General features: G+C 41.0%; 2 protein-coding genes across 2 annotated transcripts in view; both read left to right on the top strand.

The window, feature by feature from the left end:
• Positions 1-1,726: 1,726 nt before the first annotated feature.
• LOC107309811 (homeobox protein DBX2-like) lies at positions 1,727-17,303 on the top strand. Its single transcript, XM_015854907.2, has 4 exons — positions 1,727-2,408; positions 9,354-9,449; positions 14,120-14,307; positions 16,353-17,303. The coding sequence occupies exons 1-4, from the start codon at positions 1,910-1,912 to the stop codon at positions 16,668-16,670; spliced, it is 1,101 nt and encodes a 366-aa protein (XP_015710393.1). The 5' UTR covers positions 1,727-1,909; the 3' UTR covers positions 16,671-17,303.
• Positions 17,304-17,458: 155 nt separating this feature from the next.
• LOC107309731 (homeobox protein DBX2) overlaps positions 17,459-17,729 on the top strand; it is an 8,747-nt gene continuing 8,476 nt past the window's right edge. The window contains exon 1 of the mRNA XM_015854761.2: positions 17,459-17,494. Coding sequence (XP_015710247.2) covers positions 17,459-17,494 — 36 coding nt within the window. The remainder of the gene's footprint in view (positions 17,495-17,729) is intronic.

Raw genomic sequence — 17,729 nt, 5'->3', positions numbered from 1 at the left:
AGACAGAAAAAATCCTTAACTGTGAATAAATTTATGAGATGTAATTAAAAATGCAGCTACTTGCAAAGTTCTAAAACAGGTGCTCTCCTGCAAGGACTCGATTCTTTCCCTTAGTAACATGGTAAATACATATTCCTGTATCTTAGTATTACAATGTCACATATTTGCTTTGAATATGCTGTTGCTTGCACTAGGCTAGATTCTGTCCTTTTCCATAGCAAGAGGCAACTCCAGTCTCAAAGTACACACAGGTAAAGTACTTGCATTAACATCCGGACCTCACAAAGATGACGACCTTCAGATCTGCAAATGTAAGTGCTTAAACTTGAGCTGTGAACATTCACAGAAAGGGAGTATATTATAGGGAAACTAACAGATATGTTCATTTTGTTCTTATTTTTCCTTGTACTTACAGCTACTGCTAAAAAAAGAAGATTGCACTCCATGAACCTCTGGCATGAAGCAACTCCACAGATATTACCACCATGGTGGACCAAGCTACCTGAGGACATGAGGGAAGGCCTGGGCTGAGTGATTAATTCACAGCTCCGAAGTTATCGCCTGGCATCACAATAGTTCAATCTGTGATTGAATCTGTGAATCATAGAATAACTGTTTGAGTTGGGACTCTTACAGGTCATCTAATCCAACTCCACTACAATGAACAGGGACACTCACAGCTCGACCAGGTTGCTCAGAGCCACATCCAGCCTGACCTTGAATGTCTCCAAGGATGGGGCATCCACCACCTCTCTGGACAACCTGTTCCAGTGCCACACCACTGTTATTGTAAAAAAACTTCTTCCTTATATCCAATCTAAATCTCCCCTCTTTTAGTTTGAAACCCTTGTCCTATCACAACAGACCCTGTTAAAGAGTCTGTCCCCAACTTCCATACAGACCTGCTATCAGGCCTTCTTCTATGGCCTTCTTCTGTGCAAAGGGTTCACATCTCTCCCACACTGAGAATGCCACACCTGGATGCAGCACTGTAGGTGAAGTCTCAACAGAGTTGAACCATCCTTCCCATCTGCTGTCTAAAAACAGTTTCACTTCTTCAGTTGGCTGTAGCCATGATAACCACCCAGTTACAATGTCCAAGGCTACTGCTATACAGTAATAAGGGACGGACCTGCTCCAGAAGGCTCTACAGGGAATATCCGAGATGAAGCCAGTTAGCACCTGCTTGAAATAAAAGGATTTCTCTGCAAAACAGGAAGACACCTCCAAGCCTTTGGGAATAGCATCCAATTTTAACTTCCCACATGCGTGTTTTCACTGGAAAATGATACATCTCTTCCACGTTACATGTTTTTTTAGGTAAATAAATAAAAGGAAGATGATACACAAGTAGAAACAGAGTTGCTCCTGCCAAAGGATGTTTATGCCTACAGATACCATCTTCCCACATCTTCAGGAAAATATGATTAACAGCGCTGTGTTGATCTCAATTAGATTTATTGAGCCAAATGTTAAAAATCCAGCAGGGCTGGGGGGCTGGGGGGGGGGAGGGGGGGCATTAAAAATATATTGAAAAAGCAAATCGAAATGCCCAGAGGGATTGAGCTAATGACCATCTTCCTATTACCTCATGAGATCAGAAGGTCGGCCGATGGGCCGCAGCGCTGCGGTCAGCACCGCGGCCACCGCGGCTCGAGCCCGGGGCTCCGCTCCCTCCCGTCCCCTCGGCACAGGTTGGCCGGCAGCCGCGGACCCGCCGCCATGTCGGGACGCCGGGGTCGCCCTCAGGGGTGACATGGCGGCGGGTAGCAGGGGGCAGCCACCCCCGCAGGAGGACGCGGCCGCCCCGCTCCTCGCTCCCCGCCCTACCCCCCCTTCCCGAGGGGCTGCCGGGCCAGGCGGCATTGTTGGCCGCGTCCATCACTCCCCGGCCCGGCTGACATAATGAATGCGCTTGGACACACCTTCCAGCCCGGCGGAGAGGCGCGGCGTGCCTCCCCCGAGCGCTCCGCTCCCCGCAGCCCTCCCGGCCCCACTGCCCGGCGCCCCGTCCCAGCCCAGTGAGGGGCCGCGGCCGGGCCGGGGCGGGCCGGGGCGGGCTGCCCTCGCTATGCTGCCCAGCGCTCTGTACTGGGACCTGGTGGGCTCCTCGGCGCTGCTCAACCTGCCGGCGGCGCCGGGCTTCGGCAGCCTGGGCAAAAGTTTCCTCATCGAGAACTTGCTGCGAGCCGGCGCTCCGCAGAGCCCTGCCCAGCTCCGTCCCCTCCCCGCCAGCCCCGTCCCCCTCAAGCTGTGCCCCGCGGCGGAACAAATCAGCCCCTCGGGGGGTCCCTATCCGACCAGATGGGCTTTCCAAGTGCTTAACCCCTCGGCGGCGGACGGCGGCCGCCTGGCAGCACGGGCTCCGGCTGCGGATAGATGCGGCGTCTTCCCGACGGCGGCCACAGGTGAGCGCCGGCCGCGGGGAACGGGGACGGGGAGCGGGCGGGGCGGCCGGGCCGCTGGAGGCTCGATTTTACGAAGCGAAGTTTATTTCTTAATGTGCCACGTGTGTTTTGCCTGAACAGAACTACTATAAAGCGTATTTAGGAACAAGCGTTTCTGTCAGTCGTTAAGCTGGTTGAGGCTGGATTACAAAGTCTCTAAAATTCAGCTATGGATGTTGTATTTTCCCTTTATGTTCTAATGGATCAGTTTATTTCAGCATTCTGTGGGGTGTTCAGAATCTTTCTATGTGATCATTCAGTCTTTCATGCGCTTAAAATAAGACAGAAGCCTGACAATATATTGAGCTGAGGCTTTCGGGTGTTTAACGAGTGGTTCCCTGTGGAACCGGAACTGTTAATAGTTATTTTCTTTCCGAATATACTTTTATTTTAATTAAATCCTACGAACTGTTCTGCAAAATCCGAAACATTTTTCGTGCCTTCAGTATTTCCAGACCTCGGTGATGTCAGCGTGTCTTAAACGTGTTTCCTCTATTTAAACACATGTTGATGTTTCCCAAGGCAGGATAGAGGACAAACACCATCTTTCTGCAATTAGCTGCACATTCTTCTCTTCATTTCTATTTTTATTTGTTTGTTTTTTTAAGTTGTAGAGCCGACGCTTCTTTTCTATGCACAAAGCACACGTAGAAGCAGGACAGCAGATCCTCCAGCACTCACAGCTATCAGTAGCCTTTTTCTAACTCTCACACGTTACTTAATGTTGAATGTTTCAATTGCTTTCTTCCAGAGTTAGTTTTCTTTCACTGACCTACTTGGGTACCTGTGAAGCGCTGCATGGTCAAGCCTTTCTAGTAATGACCCTACATTTCTTTCTAGCCCACAACTGGTTTCATAGGGAACTTTGGGGTAAAAAACCTTACATTTGAGCAGTGAGAAATACTAGATTTCCTCATGCATTATGCACTCATTAAGAAAATTTGCTAATGTAGATGTACAACAGGAATGCATAGGGTCTGGTAAGGGTAATAGGTACTGGTCTGACTGACATCTTTTAGGGTGATGAGCAATCTTAGGATTCTGAGTTCTTGTAAATGTAGCTTAAATCAGAACAGCTCTACTGAGCCAGATTTTGTAGTTTCTAAGGAGTCTCTTCTCTCTAGCGTTGGCGTGCTCTACAGGAACTGTTCACACACTGGTCAATGGTAATTCTGAGTAACGCTCGCATGGTCAGGCTGTAGTTCCTTGCTTGTATTCTGGTAGGGGAAAAGGCTCTTCTGTCAGAGCATGGATATTCAGGGTTTACAGAGGGTGTATTAACTAAGGAGTTTTTATTAGGTAAATCACAGAACTGTAGGAGTTGGAAGGGAACTTTAGACATCATTGAGTCTTGCTAAAGCAACTTCCTGACAGCAGGCAAGGGGGTTTTTTAATGTAGGGATTTTTATGTGTACTAAATACTTGTTTGGAGGAGTAAACACTTTTCAGTTTGGACTTCCAAATGTAGTTTAGTCTGAGCTCTTAGTAAAGACTACAGAACAGAATAAAGCAAATAGCTTTAAAACAGTCTTTCTGAGCTAGTAGTATTTACACGTTACAGGGGGATTGAAAGTGCTCTAACAAATTAGATTTGCACAATTCAAGGTTTAAAGTGAAGGGGGGAAAAAAACACCCTGAAAAGTATCAAAATTATTGGGATCAATAATTTGTATTGCTTTTGTAGTTCCAAATTCAGGTTTTTGGCTAATAGTTATTCTGAATTCCTGCACGCTGCTTCGTGCCTTACTCTCAGGCCAGTGTTGGTGATAGAATGTTGAACTGGGCCCACCAGTTTCAGCGCACATGAAGCACCATTCCTGCCTAACAGGACTGAATTTCTCCCAGTGTCAGTGGGAGAGGTTCTTCCTGTGGGCCTGGTTCTTCTTGTTTAGGACCTTTTGCCTTAATAAAATAGAAATTCAATCCTACTTTGAGCTTTGTGAGAACTTTGCATGCTCTGTAACCACAGCTGTACACACAGCGCAGAACCTGGTTCTGCTTTTAAGCCCTGGAACCAGAAAAGTGTTCTTCCTAGGTAGAAACATTTAAAATTACACTGTTGTAAACCAGCTTTTCCCATTGAAATGTATTACGGCTGTGCAGCTTATACTTCAACCGTGAAGAGATGAGGGAAGACTAAAGTAGAAATTCTGAGCAGTCTAGTGCACTCTGAGTAGGAAGGAAGTCTGCAGTTTTTTGCTAGCTAATCTTTGATTTGGCCCTTCTCCTTGTGGTCCAGTGCTATTGTCACCTTCTGGATAAAATGGAAGACTTGAGGGTTTCTCTCAGCATTTTCTGGCATAGGGAAATTATCTGGAGTGCGATGAGATACAGATAATGTACCCTAGACTTTAAAGAGGTGCCAGTGAGATAGGAGAGACCTCTACTGCTTAGAGGAGCAGCTGGGGCAAAGGAAGTAACTTGCCTAAGGTAATACAGGAAACTGGTAACAGTGCAGGGAAGTTAAACTGAGTCATCATCTGCAGACTGGCTCTTTGGGCCAGTGTCAGTTTTTTCTCCTTGATGTGATGACAGTAAATCTGTCCTATAATAATAATTTTGCTTTATTTCCTGCTTTTAGTAAAATCTCCTGTTTCTTTATGAAAACCGGGAGATAATTTAAATCATAGCATCTTTTCCTGCTTCCAAAAAACTTCTTGATCCATTTGATAGAATTGGTTTGAGGTGCCCAGCGTGCCTTAAAAGAATGGCTGCACTGTGGCTCTTAAAGCTGCCTCTTCCCTTTGTGTAAGGTTGCCAGCCTTACTCCCGCCCTGCACAGCTGGGCAGTCTGGGCACAGTGACAGCTGTGGTGGGGCAGTGTTGGAATGGAAATCTTCTCTTTCCATTTACCACTGAAAGTGTTTCACAGAGCGTCATTCTTGTTTAATTCGGTTTTGCAAACCAATTTGTACTTTAATATTTCTATCTTTGTGATCAGTCAAACCTATAACGGAGCTGGGAATGAAGTCTTTTCAGAATGAAAATGAGTTCAAGTGTGTAAAGCAGGAGGAGGCTCAGGTAAGAATTGCAGCTCTTCAGTGCATACTGCTGGAGTCAATGATGCATTTTACAGTGGTAAGATTTTGAGTTGGGGCTGCAATGATGAAAATGAGTGAACTGCCCTTTTGCAGCATGTGAGCCTAATTTTACCTTGTTTGAGGAAATTATTTCCTAAATGTGTTGATGATCAAAGATAATAATTCTTTATGGCTGAAGTTTATCATTTTTTCCAGTCTGTAGAGAGGATGGTATTATTTTGACAAGCTAAGAATGCCATCTTATTTCAACTGCTTAAAAATCAAGGGGTCTTGTCTAATCTAGTTGTCCATATATGGTGTCTAGTCCATAGTTGATACAGAGAGACACCTCCTCAGAATGACACAATATATCTTCTTAGACATTTATTTTGAGGTGCCAAGTCTTTGTATGGAGCAGCTTTTCTCATTGATTGTACAGGAGGCCTAGGCAAGGAGCTTAGCACGCCAAATTTTTAGACAGAGTAGTGACAATAATGCCCTTAAAAATGTTTAACTGAGAAAAGAGAACAGGTAAGCTAACAGTGCCAGGGCTGTGCAAGCCTTTGAGTGCCTGACAGGAGCTGAGCAAAGCAGGAGATGAAGCCTTCCACCAGATTCGCATTTTCTCAACAGCAAAGGCATGTACAAAGCATAGAGAAGAAAGAAGGAGCCTTTATTGCTTACTCTGAGAGGTCCGTGCAGGCTTTGGTGTGGGCTGTGGATGTTGCTTGTGTTATAGAGCAGGTGGTGCTGTGTGGCTCAGCTGGACCTCTGACCTGCCCAGTCACTGCTGTACTGGCTACATGGAGCTTCTCAGGACATACAGCTTCTTGCTGCTCTGCAGAGCCTACTTTAGTCATTGCCAGGAATAAATGTATGAGGGAAACTGCAGTTTACTTTTACCCACTTAATAGGCAGAAACTCTCCAGGTTTCTCAGGTGAAATAGAATCATTTTAATGCTTACATATTAAATTTTCCTGCCAGGACTAGATCCACAAGGGAAAGCAGTCCATGATGGCTTAGCAGTAATTGGAGATGGCTTAGTAGAAGTTGGAGAGTGACAGGGCTGGGTTCACACAGTTTGAGCTCTGATTTCATTCTTGTTCTCAGCACTACTTGTGGCTGGCTCTGTGCTGCTCTGTGAATCACCCTTCCGAGATGGTTCTACCCTTGTCACAAGATTATACTGTGTTTTTACCAGCTAAATGTGAGGGAAAAAAAAACGTGTAGTGAGGGAGACCTGTGCAGGTAATACCAGGAATTGGGTATCTTGCAAATGAATTGTTAGGATTTAGCCCATGGCTCATGTTTAATTGATGTGACTTGAAGCAAAAGCTACAGTTTTGTTACTGTATGCTTCAATCTGGCCAGTAAATACAGAATTAATATTCTGACGTTTCAGCAATTTTCAGCCAAATAATGTTTGCTTCAAGTTGCTTGATCCACAAGTATTGGTAAAGTGGCCATGATACGATACATGTGACCACAAAATGAAAACATAGGCAATGCTTTCCATATGTATTAAGGTGATGCATTAATGTTTCTCTCCACATAGAGCTCCTGAAGTAAAGTTGAGTATCATCGTACTGTGCCGCATTCTTTACTGATGTAACTTTGTAACTCCTCGACTTTGCTCTGAGTGCAGCTGCTTCAGAAGACATGACCTGGAAATGTGGTTAGATAGACCTAACTTATAATTTACTCATGGAACACTGTGGTTGAGGCACATTAAAGAAGTTTATCAATTAAAAAACCTATCGGCTACAGGTTTAGGAGATAGAATGTCATTGGCTATTCCACAGGATCTAGAATGAATCAACCTGGAGAAACAGTCTCAGTAACCACTTGGTTCAGTGTTGTATGAGGATTTCATTTTCATCTTACTACTTAGTCAAACATCTTCCCTTGGAGGAATATGTGCCAGGACTTGGCTGAGGAGATAAAGTAAAATGACCAAGTAAGACAAAAGAATGATTTCCATAATCTTGAGCAGATCTCTGCTTAGAGCTCTTTGCTGCTTACTGTGCCACAACATAGTAGAAGTGTGTGGCTGGTTTGAGGTTTTGTTAAGCAAGTTGCACATCTTAAGTTTTGATAGTGATCCATCTCCTGCCCTTATGCTTGTAGCTCATTTGTTGAGAAATTTACTGAATGGAGAAAACATACCTTTTCGTATTTCTCTATCTTTATTTGCAGGTATCTTTCTGAAGCAGTAGATCATTTAATCCTTATTTATCCAGCTTTCTCCTGGTACTCATCTATATTGTGATACCACATTATCAAAAAAGAGCAAGGAACTGGAGAGAATTAAGGGCCCATAAAAGGGAAAATCAAGGACAGGCTGACATGACAAAAATCATATGACATGAATAAGATGCTTAAGCTTTGATTAATGAATAAGACAGTATAGCAGTTAAGGAATATTTGATACATGTGGGAGTTTCAAAACTATTGCAGATAAAGCGTTAGCAGCAGATAGAAAGTGTTCCTAAGAGCAAACTCTCATGTTCAGAAGGAAGGCTGAGATTATCTGGTAGGTCTTTTCCTTCCCCATCTTCTTGCTTCTTCAGTTACAGTTCACCTTATGTACCTCTCCGGCTGCACTGAAGCCCCTTAGATACATAGACAGATAAAATATGGCTGCACATTCTTTAAACACTCTTTAAAGCTCTGTGGGACACTGTTCCATATTTGATGGTCTCATGTAAAAGAGAAACTTTAGACTGCTAGCACTTGGCATAAACTGTTACTTCGTGTGCAAGCATGCACCTAAACTATAGGCAATTAGTTCATCGTGGAATATAGTTTTAGTTCATTAGAAGCAGCAGTGTTGATGAAAAGCTGCAGTAAGAAAATACTTAATCATTATAAAGACATTTTCATCTAAGCTTGTATGAATTTAGATGAAAACAAAAGAAAAGAAGTAAGTATTTTCAAAATGTTTGGAACTGGGCTTCTACAAAAATCTTTCTTTGCTTTGGAAGATAGCAGATGTACTCAAAAACCTAATTCTCAGTGATCTTTCCTTTTAAATTTGGTTGAGAAACTTTCAACAATAAAGAATGCTGCTTATATATATTCATCTTTCTTCCTTCCTTGCTTCTGATTTCTTAATTTTTTATCTGGATTTGGAGCTACTTTTTAAACATAAGGTTTCTGTGGTTCGTTGTTTTGAAAAATTCTATAGAAACATTACCAAGTTTTACCTAATTCTGTGGGATAGTTTTGCAGTTTTTATTGTATTAAGCAGAGCTGCCTTCAGCAGGTGGCTTATTTAGATTTAGAACACTCTCCAGAAAGATTGAGCTCAATATTAGGAAGACAGAATCAGGCGCTGTTGTTTTCACCTGGGTTGTCTCATTTTCCTTAGTTATCAAAGTCTTTATTGGTTTAAATACAGTATAAGCAGGAGAGCTGGGGATTCATTTTGAGAATCCATCTTCTTTTTCTTCTTCTTCTTTTTTTTTTTTTTTTTTCCCCCTGGGATGTTACACCTTCTAGAGTTATTTAATGTAACTATATGAGATGCATTATACTAATTATTTTGACTGCATTATTGAAACAACATGTTCAATCCTAATATTTAGCATTACAGCAATTAGAAAAGTAAATTTCACTTAGAGTAGAGTTTTGTTCTTGTAAGAGATATATTGTGAGAGTTTTGCATGTTATATTTAAGCAATAGATATAAACTAACCTTGTTAAAATTAAAGAGCGATTACTTGGTTTATCACTGTTTGCCTTAAAAAATATCACCACCTTGAAAAAAAAAAGGAAAAAGAACTTGTGGGGCAGGACTTTACACACTGACTTTTTGGACGACTGTTGTTATGAATATCGCCCATGCTCAATGGGTAATCAATTAGATCTATGCTTTCTTTGCAGCTCTTTCCAAACACTTTTTTCTCCGAGCCCCGCCATTCTACTCAGCATGCTGCGGTGGGTCCTGTCAGCACCCTGCATCCCCCACTGCTTTTCCAAGTAAGTTTTTATGCTTCATCAGTAATGCTTGAGTTATTCTGTAAACCAAAGCAGCAGGATTTAATGTGTTCTGGAAAGCTAATTGGTGATGCAATGGCAGCAGCTAATTCCTTAGTAAAATCACAGCAATCCTATTCAGAAGGTTTCCAAAGATTTATCAAACTTAAGTACACTGGGCAATTGTGAGAGATTTCTAATGACATTGAGACACCCAGACAGAGCTAACCTAGGAAATCTCCTTGTTTGCAGTTTACTAGAAAGGATTCTATTAAAAATCAGTAACTCTTTAATATCTGTCAATAAATGTTTGCAAATAAGAAAAGAGCTGAAAGATCTTAAAGTGGATGCTGCGTTTTAATGTCTGTCAAGGATACATTATGATTCAGGAAGCTCTAGCATTATTTAAATAAAGTAGTCATTCTTTTTGGAGCAGTCAAATGCATGTATTTAATTTGTTGTTTTGTTTTTTTTTTTTTGTTTTTTTTTTGTTTTTTAATTATAATGTAAAAATGTGAAGACATATGTTGAGAATTTTTGCCCACATACCCTTTGCACCCAGGATTAAAAGCTGGAATGCGTTTCCATTCAAATCTGAATTTAACCTTGATTGCGAAGTTTGCATATCCTGTTGTAAGAACATATATTCTTGATTTTACACATTTGTGGCTCAGAAACATACAGAAGACTCATCTGCTCATCATCTTTCAGGAGGAAAGAAGGAAAAGCTCAAATCCTTTTTCAAATCCAAATGGAAACTGGAGTTCGTGCGTGCTGTAGCATATACTGTTTTATCACAGTTGCATTCAGACCCTTCCTGACTACGTGCATGTGTTTTATGAATGTTTCAGAAGAGCAGTTGCTAAGTTGAATGATTCTTGACAAGTGAGGCAGCAAATGCTGGCAGTTTAATGAGCTGCAAGTTTCTGAGCACCTCTTTAGGGGGCTGACACTTTCCCACAGAGCATTTTACATGGCCCTGGCTCTCCCACAATGGCTGACAGCACCATGACCAATCACCACTTTCACTTTACTCATCCACACGCGACCTCACCACAATTTTTCACTGTGCAGATGAACTTTAGGAACCATTTCACATTGAAAAGGCCTGGGCAGGGGTCAGTTGCCCTTTTGTATGGCCATAAAGCAATACTCTATGTGCCAGTCTTTTCTCCTGTCTCACATTCCAAGAGATTTTCGGGACACCATTTAAAGCACTTGACTGAAAAATAAAGCAGTGAATGAAACTGACTTTTATAGACTCATTCTAGCTCATCTTCCCATATAACCCTGTCTACCTGAAAAGGGATTTAGTGGATGAGCTGAGTGTATACAGGGACTTGCTGAATACATAGGCCTATTATCAACTGTGGGGATTGTTTATTAACCAGGACTGATACACTACTATTTTGGAAGTGACCTATTAATTGTCCATTTAACTAGAATGTATTGAGTTCAAATGAAAAAATGGAAACCATGACTAAAGCTTTTACTTGCTCCTTCAAGGTGGTCTCTGTCATCAAGGCAAATGAAGACTAGTTGCACAGATTAGGGGGGACATTTATCACTATATACTAGGATACAAACAAAAGTCTTAAAACAAACAAACAAACAACAACAACAACAACAACAAAAAAAGCCCACAGAAATTAAACTGGTAACATAGGGAAATGTTGGTAATAGATTCACATTTATATCAGTAGAACATGAAGTCTTTTGATGCACGTTCACGCTGACAGCCCTCAAGCTAACTTACTTCATTTTGATAGAGTTGTAGTGAATGAATGACTGCGTTTCTTGGCTTACTGAAAAATCCTTTACCCCACCAACTGAAATGCAGTTTTTGAGTGCAGAGTCAGAATACATCCTGGAATATGGGGTGCTCTTAAAAGAAATCTGGGCTACTCAACTGGGGATGAGTATTTGTTATCTCAAACAGGAGTCTTAAATTTTTTGACTCAGTAATGAGTGACCCAATGGTTGCTTACTGCTGCTTGTGATTGTTCTGTTTCTGAGTAAATTTTGTTCAGTTAGGCTTTTAGAATCAGTCACGTATTGTGCCTTAGAGTTTGTAGATGCTTCACTACTACATTACTCTAATGCAAGCATTAAGCTGTACCCTGCATGCTGCCTCTAAAGGGATTAATTGGCACCTCAGGAGGCAGGCAGGAGGTTGTTTCTTTGCTGATTGACTGTGAACAACCATCCAGGCAAGACAAATTTTAAGGGGTCACGTAACCTGGCATTCTGTGTTCTGAGTTGACAGCTCCATTGTGGAATTCATCCTGGGTGTCAAGGGCTAGCCCTGTGAAGCTCACTGGTATCTCTCATTCTATGAGAGAAAGTATCAGCTCTTCCACTGTCATACTGTACCTTCCAGCACACTTGAGAACTGATGATGATTCATCAGAAATGACTTGGAGGCTCTCTGGAAAAAGGAACCTAAATTCCCCAAACAAGTAAGGAAGAAGGGCTGGTGTTTGCAACCGGCTTTGTAAGCAGGATCAGATCGAGGTGTGTGGGGGGGGGGGCTTGAGGGAACTGTGTGCTCCTCAGAGAAATACGAACCCAGTTGCCCTTTACAGAAACCTCTGCTGTGATATTTTGACTTTTGTTCTGCAGATAGTTTGTTTTCATTTGGATGGAGAGTCACTGTGTGATAAATATCAGGACAGTAACCAGTAGGTTATGATTTTTTTATATCTGGTTCCAGATATCATTTTGAAAACTGAAAAACATCCATATAAATTTAGACTTCTCTCTACTGTGTAACATTTTAAATCAAAATAATTACTTTTGGCCAGATACTGTTATAAGGGACAAATATAAAGAAGGTTTCTTAAGATGTGGAAAAGATTGTAAAAGGCATGTCTAGTAGAAGCTTCTAAAAGCAGATGTTCCTAAACACTAGTGTTTGACAGTGATCTTTAGGGAAAGATTACTGTATACTTGCTCAGCTATTAATATTTATCCTGTACTGGTCTCACTTCAAGGCAGTATATGTGTGTAATGTATGTAATATCAAACAAGTAGAATGTGTGCTATGGAAGCACCACAAGTCAACTCTGCAAGACATACATATACACACTTTAATTTTTCATTGTTGTACGTACACAGTTCTACAGTACACTCTGTGTATGTGTGGTTTTTTTCCTCTACTGGTGTTTAAAGATACTTGTACTCCTGTGTATTTATGTATAGTATACAGAATTTGAAATGTGGTGTAGCCGCAAGGAACAGTTTGTGAAAGCTGCATCTGGATTTGATTAGTGTTTTCAAGAGCACTGTATTTATTTAACGAATGTATTTAATTCCTCCTCACTACTTTCACAGTTGACTAGAATAGACCTTTTCATGAAAGACATACACAGTGTTTTCAAAAATCTGGTTTAGATAAGAGTTTTGCCATTGGCTTTGATATGGGAATGATTAAATCCTTGGCAGAAATTGAACAGCAGCACACCTTTGCAGCTGCTGTAATTCTAAACTAGGACATCAGTCTTGCAATGCGCATGTGGAAAGGTGTCATCAACAGGACAGCTCACACCTTTAAAGTCCAAATTACAAGTGACGCAAACCAAAGCCACCTTTGTGGCTGCCCTCTCACAGGAAGGTCGTAGGTGTCCGACCATATGGCATGGCATGAATCAAAGGACTGCTCTTTGTAAGTGTTCCATTCAATTTTACCTCTGATCCTTAGTGACAAGCCCTGTTCAACTAATCTCAGGTATTGCTCCCTAAGTGAGCATATGGGGAAACCTGGGACTGCTGGAGGCATACCAGGCTTTACTAGGACCACTCCCATTACACCATGTCTGTAGGAGAGGGAGCACAGGAAAGCACTAGATCTTTGGGCTTTACTGGGCATGAGGAAGGCAAAACATTTATCCAGATGTATTTATTGTATGCTCTTTGTGAGCCCAATGAAGAGACAATGTGAGTACTTCCCACTTTTCCACTTCAGTTCTGTCACACACATTTAAGGCTGTATTCCATGATAGGCTCCCCTCTAGGTGTAGATCAAGTAGGTATGATTGAATTCATTGAAATGTGCCTTACTAAGGACTTGCTATGGGATGTCAAAGGATTAGAAACTAGAGTGAAAGAAATAAGCTCAAGTACTCCCCAAATCCTGTAATAAAGAAATTGCTATGGTTTCCAGAATAAGTAAGTGAATGGACATGGATTTTCTGAGACATAGTTCACTCTGAAAGCCTTTCATTAGTAAACAAAACTAAAGGAAGCCTATTTAGATTCTCTGAATCAGTGTTAGAGACCACTTTTTATCTGGTTCTGCATCTCACACAAGAAAATAAACTACTAGGAAATCTTACTGTGGTTTACTCGATAGTAACGTGCAAAAGAAAGCAGAGTAGTTTCTCCCTGACTGTATTTGAATTTTACAGTAGTATGGGTCCAGTGTTAATGTTCCTCTATGAACTCATCTGATTTACTCTTTACCATGTCAAGGAGAGACTCATTGCCACTGACAACACCTCTAGATCCAAGTGAGGGTTTAGCCCTTAATGAACATGACTGAAGCATTACGACACACTTCTAACAGCAACAAATCAAAAGTGGGACAGTGGTCTGCTAGCATTATAATGAACAGCACTTAATATTTCTCTAATATATGTTAGTTATTATGTGAAACTCTCATTTATTTCTACTAGGAGAGGAAAGTGTCCTGCCTCTTCTGACCCAGGAATCTAACTCCAAAGCCCGGAGAGGTATATTAAGAAGAGCTGTCTTTTCTGAAGACCAGAGGAAGGCTTTGGAGAAAATGTTTCAGAAGCAGAAGTATATCAGTAAAACAGACAGGAAGAAACTGGCCATTAACCTGGGCCTAAAGGAGTCTCAGGTAAGGAATCACAGAAAATCTGTAGCTCCATCCTTTTGAAGAAAAATCTTTAAAGTGGTCTTGAAGAATGGAAATTGTACAGCATAGAGTGAGCCCTGAGCTGCTTCAACCTGACCTCAGTACTAGGGAACAAAATAGAACAGATCATCTTGAGTGCAGTCACATGGTAGGTGCAGAACAACTGAGGGATCAAGCCCAGGCAGCGTGTGTTTATGAAAGGCAGCTCCTGCCTGACCAGCCTCATCTCCTTGAGTGGTCTCCTTGGTGGATGCGAGAAGGATTGTTGATGTTATCTACCTGGACTTCGGCAAAGCCTTTGATGCTGTCTGTCACTGTACTCTGGAGAAGCTGGCAGCCCTTGGCCTGGATAGATACACTCTTCACTGGTTAAAAAACTGGCCTGATGGCCAGATTCAGAGATTAGTGGTGAATGGACTTAAATCCAGATAGCTACTGGTCACAAGTGGTGTTCCTCAGGGGTTGGTATCAGAGCCCATCCAGTGGATTCTGAAAGTGTTTGAGTAGACACCAATTTCTGGAGTGTAGCTGCAAGAGAGTGAGAGTTGACAGTATACTCAGATTTCTTTGCATTTGGCAGGAGTAAATGTACTTAAGATATGTATGGCAGGAGCTGTCTGGTGTGCAGAAAAACCTGGGAATGGTGATGGGAGCCTTCATCATTTTTTTCTTGGAGATTTTCTGAACTTGACAAGGCCCTAATCAGTTAAATCTAACTTTGCAGTTGGCTTCATTTTGCATGGAAGATGAGATGTTGCGATAGGTTGCAACCTGAATGACTCTGACTCCATCTCAAGCCAGATATAAACAATAAAATAAACAGTACGAACAGAGCTGTCATCTCTGCTGGATAAACTATTTCGTTTCAATGAAAACATCCAATTGCACTCACCAATGAGCTTCCTAAAAAACCCTAGCATATAGTCAAGTTCCTAATATCACAGCTGTTTTTACTGAGATGTTCATCTGCATTCTTGACATTCAAGAAAGCCCTGGGAAATAAGAAAATAATGTAGTGAGACATAGATAACAGGTACCACAACTAGAAAATATTTTTTTTTATATTGATAGACTGGATGATACCCATGTCTAATTAATTTTTTCTCATAAAAGGAAGAGTACCATATAACCACGAACCATAAAGGCTAGTTCTTCAGTTATCTGACTGATTGTACTGGAGTAGTCATTTCTGCCAGCTAAGGCAGTGACCCTCAGTCCTCCACAGCTGCATTCCATTTGCCTTTGATTCAAGTATCTGAATGCTAGAACTTCATGCTGATATTTAAGAGAAAAAAGAATATAACGTGAATAATCTGATTGGGTTCTCTTCCACAGATGCTCACTTCTTCTCTTAATCTAACAGATCCGAAACATGTATTTCCCTAAGCTTTTCCCAGCATTTCATTAATGTCTTTGAGCACTCAAGCTTTGTAAAGAAAAGTTTCTGAAAAATGAATTTTATTTCAGAAGTACACGCTTCCAGGTACCCCATGGAAAACTGTATTTAGACAGATAAAATATCTTTAAATTGTAACTTCTGTGTCATTTTGAAGCTTTATGATGACCAAGCTCTGCTTGCAGATGGGACAGTCTTAGCTCTTATAGCCTCATGTAAAAGGAGTATTCCACATTACTAGGATTATCACCTAATTTGGTTAATGGCAATGATAGTTTACACTGAGAATTCTTATCTGTCTAGAAAGATTATACTGAAGCAGACTGCAGAATCCCTAGCATTGGTCTTCATCTTTCCAGTTTACACCAAATAATCACTTGCTTGAGGAAGGGAAAGTCAAAGAGAGTATTTAGCTCAGCTGTAGCAAATAGGAATTGAAAAATGCTCAGCTAGTGCCAATCAGTCAGCTTAATTGGATCTACTGTAACATCAAATAAAGAGGGAATGTGAAACTAAGGGGATGGAAAATTAAAAAAAAAAAAAAAAGAAAAAAAAAGAAAAAAAATCATGTGAAGACAATGTTATTTAAAGGGAAAAAAAAGCTAATAAACTCTCATTAACTTGCAAACAGGTGAAAATTTGGTTTCAGAATCGAAGGATGAAGTGGCGAAACTCCAAAGAGAAAGAAGTGCTTTCCAACAGGTGCCTCCAAGAAGGTCTTCAGGAAAACTACCTCTCACAGTCCGCCATGAATTTTGCCTCCCCATATCCCTCTGTGTGGGAAGTGTCTCAGGAGCAGACAAGTCCAAGGTGGATGGAGAAGTCTCCAGGAAATGCTGAAAGACTGACTAGTACACAACCACCTCCAAGAGCAAACTCATCACAGAGCCCACTGTATTTGTATCCTGACCATGACGCTGCAAATAAGGCAGTTACATCATCAGACTAAGAATGTAGGGCCAGTTTGTAAATTGAGTGGAGAGTACAGGCTTCAAATGAGGGGTCTTCTAAGACTAACAATATTTGGACACTGTAAAGCTAACTAGTTATGCCTCCTGAATTTGGTAAAGTCTAACACCATTAAAATGACGACTAATGATTTAAGAAATATTTTTCAATACTCAGTCTTTTCATGTCTTTTTTTTCCAGTCTTGTAATGACCTTAAATGTGAAATAGAAATTGATGGTAAGTAAAGCAAAGTGAAGAGCATGAAGCTGAAGTTTTGCTCTGAGTTAAACATCTGCACTGTGTATAGATTTTCATTAAAACACACTGATAGAAAACCACTTCTATCTCTCACTGCATTTAGACCAAGCCATTTATTTTATGCATGAGATGAGAATAACCCTGTTTCCCTGAAGACAATAAGTTGCTTTTGGTTCTTTTTGAGATTGATTATATGACACAGTAGGTGTCATATGTAGACATATGTAAGCACTTTTAGTATGTTTCTGCCATCAGTCCTCACCTGTATCAGTATCCAGCTAGTTGTAAATAATGCAGTTGCACATCAGCTGATGACCATAGTACAGTATGCAATAAAAAGACAAACAGCCAATAAAATGGACTGTGTTTAAACCACTTTGATTTGGATGCATACAGGGAAATACAGTTCACCAGCTCCTTTATTCTTTTTCCTGTGGGTGAAACAAAAACCATTTTCAACTTAATTTCAGTGCATTTTGTCACATTATTAGTGCAATCTCTTATTATCTATGCTGTATTTCAAAACTATGATGGCTATATGCAGAATTATTGCCCAGATTGACTATGCAAGAGAGCTAAAATTGGAAAGTCTACTACCGCAGCCTCTCTTAGAGAAGTACTGAAGGAGAAGGCATGCTACTGTTGTCTGATTCTTGACTTATTCCTCATTAAACTGGTACCCATTAATACATGTCAGCATACATCTTAAGGCAAGGAGCTTGAAATAGTAGTATTAAAGTTACTCAATTTAAAATGAGTCGCTTGCTTCATCCAGTTGAAGAAAATCACTTTGGAAGATAA

The sequence above is a fragment of the Coturnix japonica genome, chromosome 1 (assembly GCF_001577835.2).
Source record: "Coturnix japonica isolate 7356 chromosome 1, Coturnix japonica 2.1, whole genome shotgun sequence".
NCBI lineage: Eukaryota > Metazoa > Chordata > Aves > Galliformes > Phasianidae > Coturnix > Coturnix japonica.
Note: the sequence above shows the minus strand (reverse complement) of the source record. Positions and strands in the feature narration are given on the sequence as shown.